Source organism: Oryctolagus cuniculus, chromosome X, assembly GCF_964237555.1.
Source record: "Oryctolagus cuniculus chromosome X, mOryCun1.1, whole genome shotgun sequence".
Classification (NCBI taxonomy): Eukaryota; Metazoa; Chordata; class Mammalia; order Lagomorpha; family Leporidae; genus Oryctolagus; species Oryctolagus cuniculus.
Window position 1 is genome coordinate 39,832,159 of NC_091453.1, and position 8,586 is coordinate 39,840,744.

At 37.6% G+C, this 8,586-nt stretch overlaps 1 protein-coding gene across 7 annotated transcripts in view; it reads left to right on the forward strand.

The window, feature by feature from the left end:
* KLF8 (KLF transcription factor 8) overlaps positions 1–8,196 on the forward strand; it is a 275,328-nt gene extending 267,132 nt beyond the window's left edge. For all 7 annotated transcript variants that reach the window (XM_017349867.3, XM_051827724.2, XM_008272679.4 and 4 more), the window contains one exon: positions 5,527–8,196. In XM_017349867.3, coding sequence (XP_017205356.1) covers positions 5,527–5,708 — 182 coding nt within the window. In that variant the 3' untranslated portion in view covers positions 5,709–8,196. The remainder of the gene's footprint in view (positions 1–5,526) is intronic.
* The last annotated feature ends 390 nt before the right edge of the window (positions 8,197–8,586 follow it).

The window sequence follows — 8,586 nt, forward strand, 5'->3', positions numbered from 1 at the left end:
ATAAGACCTATGAAATCATTTGTTCTAGTGCTGCCAAGGCAACTACAAGAGGGACCCAAAATTCAATAAATCTATCTATGGAGCTGAGGCTCAAGTTCAAGCATTATGATACAGGATGTGGGTATCTTAACCATTAAGCCAGATGTCCATTCTCTTCACCTCTGTTTCCTTATCAGAGAATAGAAATAGTCTAAAATATTTGTAGTGTCTGGCATGTAATAAACATTCAATAAATGCTAACTGTTATTTATGTTTTGTTTTCAATTTCAGTCCCTCTGCCATCCTCAGATTTTTTTCTGACATTTATTCTTGCTTGCCCTAGCAATTCAATAAATAATTAATTAAGCACCTACTTTGTGTGCTAGTAACCTCCTGCTCACTATAATCCACCTTACACATCATGTTTTTTTTTATTTTCATGTACAACTTTGGCAGAGTTACCCTTGTGTTAAAAACACATTCAGTGTTAGCCTAGTGCATGCTCTAATTGCCTTCATGAAGTGGTGTACCAAGAGGAAAAGGGCTTTGGGAGCTGTGTGTCCTGGCAATGAAGAGTATTTTATCATTGAAAAAGTTCAAAATTGGCATGTGGTGATAACAAGAACTACTAACTTTAGTCTATTTTATTATTATTTAAAGTTTATATATTGTCAATCCATCCTCATGGCTTGCACCTAGTTCACACTGCTCCTTCCCCACCTTCCCTTTTATTAAATCCGATTATTTTGGCCTAGCTTTTATAATTGAGATCATCTCGTAGTACTCCTGTACAGATGCTCCATCCTCCAGGATAGCTAATCCTATGTCTTACCATACCTTGCACCCAACTGAATGAGTTGCTTTCTGTCTTCTACTCATCTAAAACCTACCCATACCTCCATATCAGTGTTTTCACTTTATCTGTGAGAGTGTTATGTAGCCTTGGAACTTACATTTCCCATACTATCATTGTCACATAGTTCATGTTTATATTACAAATTCTTTTTTTTCTGTGTATGTCTTATTTTTCAATTTAGACAATAAGTTGATAGAGGTCATAAGTTGTATCATATGAAGTTGGCACAAACTGTAGTTTGTTCAATGATGATTAAAGATAATTGCTTTTGAAAATGAAAATAGACCCCCTTGCTGAATTGCTGTTCAGTTTGAGTGTTCTAGCAATGAGCCCCAACCACCACAAGGTGTCACTACTTTATAAGACAAATTTTCTTCATTTGGGTATATGGAAGGTCGAAATTCTCAGGAGAAATTCTGGAGAGATCGCAACAAAATATATAGACAGCAATGTAGCAGTTGAGAAGTGTGGATATGATATAAAATTATGTAGAACAAAAGCTGAAAATCGCATTCACACATTCTCATCACCCTCTAAAATTTCATTCTCCTCCCCACTGTTAATAATTTTCTATGAAGCCTTTTAGATCTTTCCTTTGTCTGATGTGTGCGTGTGTATGTGTGTGTGCGTGTTGATAATCATTTGATAGCTTTATCTTTTCACCTGATAATATTTCACTGACCTTCTTTTGGCCTCAAGACATTCAGCCCTATGTCATTCCTTTTTTTTTTTTTCCCAGTAATCAACCACTGACTTACAATATTTTTATTCATCATTTTTTCTGACTTTATAACTTTTTTTTGTTGGTGTTACTTTTTTCTTTTTTATTTCTTTTTTTATTTAGTAAATATAAATTTCCAAAGTACAGTTTATGGAGTACAATGGCTTCCCCCACCCATAATTTCCCTCCCACTCGCACTCCTCCCATCTCCCACTCCCTCTCCCATTCCATTCACATCAAGATTCATTTTCAATTATCTTTATATACAGAAGATCGATTCAGTATATATTAAGTAAACATTTAATCAGCTTGCACCCACACAGAAACACAAAGTGTGAAATACTGTTTCAGTACTAGTTATAGCATTACTTCACATTGGACAACACATTAAGGACAGATCCCACATGAGAAGTTAAGTACACAGTGACTCCTGTTGTTGACTTAACAAATTGACACTCTTGTTTATGGCATCAGAAATCTCCCTAGGCTCTAGTCATGAGTTGCCAAGGCTATGGAAGCCTTTTGAGTTCGCTGACTTCGATCTTATTACCAGCTAATGCAGCAATTTCTCAATATTGACATAATAAACAATTGACATCTTTAATTATCAAAATTGCTGCCTGGGTATGGTCCAAAGCTGTGAGTCAGGCTGGATTTTATTCTGTTGCCCATTATTTGAAAGCTATACAGTTAATTAGCAAACACTTAAGAAGGTTAGTAGGGGGTGAGCAATAAGTTGAAAAACAGTATGTGCAATCCATATTGCCACCAGAATTTAGAGCAGTATAAACTTAAATGCTCTGGAGGATTTACAAGTATAAAAAGAAAAAAAGAGCCGGGGAAGAAAGACCATGAAAATACTAATTAATTTTGTGTGTGAATTATTGCTCATTTCTGATTACAAAATAGTAAATGCTTTTTTTAAAACTTTTATTTAAGGAATATAAATTTCCAAAGTACAGCTTATGGATTACAATGGCTCCCCCCCCATAACTTCCCTCCAACCTGCAACCCTCCCCTTTCCCTCTTCCTCCCCCCTTCCATTCACATCAAGATTCATTTTCAATTCTCTTTATATACAGAAGATCAGTTTAGCATATATTAAGTAAAGATTTCATCAGTATGCACCCACACAGAAACACAAAGTGAAAAATACTGTTTGAGTACTAGTTATAGCATTAAATCACAATGTACAGCACATTAAGGACAGAGATCCTACATAAGGAGTAAGTACACAGTGACTCCTGTTGTTGACTTAACAAATTGACACTCTTGTTTATGGCATCAGTAATGACCCTAGGCTCTTGTCATGAGTTGCCAAGGCTATGGAAGCCTTTTGAGTTCGCTGACTCTGATCATATTTAGACAAGGTCGTAGTCAAAGTGGAAGTTCTCTCCTCCCTTGAGAGAAAGGTACCTCCTTCTTTGATGACCTGTTCTTTCCACTGGGATCTCACTCGCAGAGATCTCTCATTTAGTTTTTTTTTTTTTTTGCCAGAGTGTTTTGGCTTTCCATGCCTGTAATACTCTCATGGGCTTTTCAGCCAGATCCGTGTGCCTTAAGGGCTGATTCTGAGGCCCGAGTGCTGTTTAGGACATCTGCCATTCTATGGGTCTGCTGTGTATCTCGCTTCCCATGTTGGATCATTCTCTCCCTTTTTTATTCTATCAGCTAGTATTAGCAGACACTAGTCTTGTTTGTGTGCTCCCTTTGGCTCTTAGTCCTATCATTATGGTCAGTTGTGAACAGAAATTGATCACCAGGACTAGTGAGATGGCATTGGTACATGCCACCTTGATGGGATTGAATTGGGATCCCCTGGTATGTTTCTAACTCTACCGTTTGAGGTAAGTCAGCTTGAGCATGTCCCGAATTGCACATCTCTTCCCTCTCTTATTCCCACTCTTATATTTAACAGCGATCACTTTTCAGTTAAGTTTCAACACTTGAGAATAACTGTGTATTGATTACAGTATTCAACCAAAAGTATTAAGTAGAACAAACAAAAAAAATACTAAGAGGGATAACGTATTAAGTTGTTCATCAACAGTCAGGGCAAGGGCTGATCAAGTCACTGTTTCTCATAGAGTAAATGCTTTTTTTTTTTTTTTTTGACAGGCAGAGTGGACAGTTAGAGAGAGAGAGACAGAGAGAAAGGTCTTCCTTTGCCGTTGGTTCACCCTCCAATGGCCGCCGCGGCCAGCGCGCCGTGGCCGGCACACCGCGCTGATCCAATACTTATCCTGGTCTCCCATGGGGTGCAGGGCCCAAGGACTTGGGCCATCCTCCACTGCACTCCCTGGCCACAGCAGAGAGCTGGCCTGGAAGAGAGGCAACTGGGACAGAATCCGGTGCCCCGACCGGGACTAGAACCCGGTGTTCCGGCGCCGCAAGGCGGAGGATTAGCCTAGTGAGCCGCGGCGCAGGACGAGTAAATGCTTTTTATATGAGATGGGAAATAGATAAATATATTAAGAAAGCAAACATTACCTAATCCTACAACACATATGTAACCACAGTGTATATTTATTTTCATTCATATAGTTGTTTTCCTCTTTATTATTTTATTTTATTTTATTTTTTTGACAGGCAGAGTTAGACAGTGAGAGAGAGACACACACATAGAAAGGACTTCCTTTTCCGTTGGTTCACCCCCCAAATGGCCGCCACGGCCGATGCGCTGCTTTGATCCGAAGCCAGGAGCCAGGTGCTTCTCCTGGTCTTCCACGTGGGTGCAGGGCCCAAGCACTTGAGCCATCCTCCACTGCCCTCCCAGGCCATAGCAGAGAGCTGGACTGGAAGAGGAGCAACCGGGACAGAATCTGGTGCCCCAACTGGGACTTGAACCCAGGGTTCCGGTGCTGTAGGTGGAGGATTAGCCAAGTGAGCCGTGGTGCTGGCCTCCTTTTTATTTTAAAATTTTTATTACATATAAACCATGAGTATTCAGAGTTATACAAAAGGATGTAAAGTAAAAAAGGAAAAATCATCTTCTCACCATGTCTCATCACTGTTAATAATTTGTCTCATAATTTACATTTAAGCATATAATAATTAATATTGCTTGCATTCAGTGGTGTGTAATTTGTACAATATAGTGGGTCATGCTGTGTTAATTTTTATGCTTCCTTTTCTGTTTACTTTCTATCCTGAGCATACATATCCCATATATAATTCAGATACAATCTGAAGATTCTGAGTATGGAGTTATTTCAAAAAGTTTGACCCAACAGTTGTCCCCATACCATTCTATGTTCTTTATATTTCTGACCTTACACAGAAAAAGGCTGGTAGCCTTAGCTGAAGTTCCTTTCTGTTAAATCACATGGTTTTCCTATGTATATGGTTCTTATTTTAGAATATTTGGTGGGAAATATTAGAAGAGAGACTATGATATACTTTAGTATAGTGGAAAGCATCGAAAGTCCTTAGGTTGGATTCCAGTTTTATTGCATACTAGCTGTTAAAAAAGAAAATATTTTGATCATCCCTGTGATATATTTTTATGAGGAAACAGAGACCCAGCCAGGAAAAAGTATTTGTGTTAGAATCAGGATTCAAATGAAAGCCTGTTTGAGCCAATGCCTATGTGCTTTCCACTCTGTTATGTTGGACTCTCTTTAGGACTACTGTAAATAACACTGTGTTATATTTTTGAAAATTACCAAAAAAGTAGATTTGAAGTGTTCTTACCACAAAAATTAATACATATGTGAGGGAATGCATGTGTACGTTCAATTTAGCCAATCCTCCGTGTGTATATATTTCAAAACATATTGTTTACAACAAATAAATACAATTTTTATTTATGAATAAACTAATTAATTTTACAGGTGAATGAAAGTATGTCTTAAAAATAATATTCTCACCTTTTTGCTAATCATGTGATAAAATTTAGGTATCCTTTTGTCATTCTAGTAATCAAGCATTTCCTCTCTGATTCCCTTTGTTTTGTCATGTTTCATTTCAGGAGAAAAGCCTTATAAATGCACCTGGGATGGCTGCTCCTGGAAATTTGCTCGTTCAGATGAGCTCACCCGCCATTTCCGCAAGCACACAGGCATCAAGCCTTTCCGGTGCACAGACTGCAACCGCAGTTTTTCTCGCTCTGACCACCTGTCCCTGCACCGCCGGCGCCACGACACAATGTGAGAGTCACAAGCTGCACTAGAGGAACTGCACTGATCTCTTTCCTGTATTTGTGCTGAGATCAAGACCATTTTTTTCCCTCTGACTTCAACCTGCCTCTTGGATGGGGTTTGAACAGCTCCTTGAGACAGGTTGAGAAGACTGGAGGAAAAGATAGCTATTCTCTCATGGGCCTCTTCATATTCCACCTTTACCTCTCCATTGTCCAGACCCCAGTTTTTTCAACCTCCACATGGGTTGAATTCCAGAGCGGCACCCATGGCTGCCCCCTTCCCTTTGCTCTGAAATAAGACATTTTCCTACGATAACTAAACAGGAATCAAACTTAAGGCTGTGAACAAACATACGCTGCTTTCCCCTCCTATTTTTTCTCCTTGTTTTCTAGAACTCTTATCCATACATATATTTTTTTAGTCAATACTTAAGGGTAATTGGTAGTGTCCTAAAATGACTTTTTCCCCAAATTCCTAGATAGAAGGGGCAAAACAATGTAGTTGATTGCTAAGATTTATAAGGATTTGGGGCCTGAGTATGGGGCACATTCTCAGTGTATAAGCTGAGTCCCATATCAAACTCAAATGTTTTGTAAATCCAATCTTGTTTCTTCTGGCAGTTTGATTTTCAGACAGTGCTGGTGCTTCTGCTTCATTCAAAGGGAATGAAAAGATTATCCTGTCCTTTTCTCTTCTCTTCCTCTTCTTTCTCCTTCAGGATTAAGGATTCTGCTGCACAATTGCATTCTTTGTTAAGTTAAATTGGGCAAATATTCAAAGCACACATAGACCTGTCAGTGGGGAGCAAAGTGTTCCAGAAGAGTATATCAGGCAGTGACAAGAACAAATAGACTTGGGACAATCCTAAAACATATCGAGTGAACTTTCATTTGGATAAGACATCAAAAGTGCTGTTAATTATAAACCTCATTCAAACGGTATCCTATTGAAGCAGTGTCTTAAGGGGTTGCACTGTACTGTTTATTCTTTTGTTTACATAAGCAACTGTTGAGTGTATTGCATGATGAGAAATTTTACACTGGGGCCATATTATACAGAGGGGAGAGATTGGAAGACAGAAATTTTTCTTCACTCTATGGCATTACTGATAATCATTCCTATGTTTTAAATGGAATATGGCTTTTTGTGAAAACTGACATCCAAAAAAAATAATTTGATGTTTTGTAATTGCTATGAAGACCTAAGCCATTTCTTTTGTGCATTATTACAGATATGTACACATATTTTATCACCCAGTCAGACTGTTTAAGAATATGCTCTGGGTCATAAAACCCTCTTTTTCTGGCCTTGGACTTCAAATCTACCTCCACACTGCATATTTCCTCTTCTGGGTTGGAGGAGGGAGCTTTGCATCACTTGGATTTGGATTCATCCTCTCTCCTAACAGTTATCTTCATATTGAACCCTTTTCCCTTGGTAGATACTCAACCAGTCCCTGCTTGAAAACTTTAGGTCACTACCTCCTGAGGCTCTCTACACTGACTAATTCATAGAACTCTAGCACCAAGAAGGGATCCTGTTAGCTGATAGTCTACCCATTCCTCATATGTTACAGGTGAAACAAATACGGGTCAGATTCTCCCTTCAGATATTTCCTTAAGGCCTTATACATCTGCATACTCATTCTTCCAGAGGTCACATTATTAAACCAAATTAAAGAAAATTTATGTTATTGGTTATGATAGTTGTCCAATTTTGTATGTTACACTTCAGAAAACTTTAGATGACTCAAAAATCATTAATAGTTGATTAAATAGTAAGTAAGTGAAATGTGATTGTGATCATTGCCATATAACATCAGGCATATGGTTCTTCTATTCTAACACTTCTATAATATCTGTTTTATTTATCATCCCTTCAATTTACAGTGTCTTTCCAGATCCTTGTTGCTCCATAAATTTAAGAAGTATCTGTATTTTCAAAACAACATGTGAGTTTTTACTACTATCATTGTTATTTTGATATGAGCCTATTCCTGACATTTGGTGCGTGAGTTCTAAACTATATAATGATTACTAAAGCACTGGGAAGTATTTAGGCCAGTCTATTAAAGAGGGACCTCTGTATAGCTGCAAGACATATTAATAAAGGTGAATTTCTATCATATGTAAATTTAAGCTTATAATTAAGTAGTTGGTACAGTGTTTCACAGTAGAGCCCAAGGGCTTACCTATTTTTCTCCACAGTTTGGATCCCATGACCTCTTGTCCAGAGTTCAGAACTTATTTGTGCCTGTTAGACTGCAGGATCTTTTGCATTGAGACATATCATCTATTTATAAATACTGTCAAAAATACTTGTACTAATTGGGATGATCAAATTATGATCTCAAACATTGGTGTTCCTGATATCCCTGCATCTTTATTAAAAGAATTTTATATAAGGGAATGAAAGAATTTTAAATAGTTTGTTAATTGTCCATACTCAAGAATCAATTTTAACCTGGTTCTCAAATAATAAAATCTTTCAATTACTTATCTATGCTTTAAGAAGTGTTCTAAGATTCATTAAAGGAATTTCATAAACATATAGGGATTCAAAAACAATACAGTACAAAGTTAATTCACCAAAAGCACATAAAACTTTCCTAAATGACAATTAAGAGGAAAGTAACAAAAATGTGTCTCTCCTGGACAATATTTAGGGTTTGAGTTTGCTTTGTTTATGCTTGCAGAAAACTGTTAGCATGGACAGTTGCCTATGACATGAATGGTTTTGTTTGGTAGGATTGGATAAGATCATTGGATTTGTTGCAGTGGAATTCCTCCATCTGTAGATGATTTGCAGTTGAGCATAACTTGATAATTATGATGTATGCTCTAAGAAAAACTATGAATAATGTGAATCATTTGGGCAAATTAGGTGGA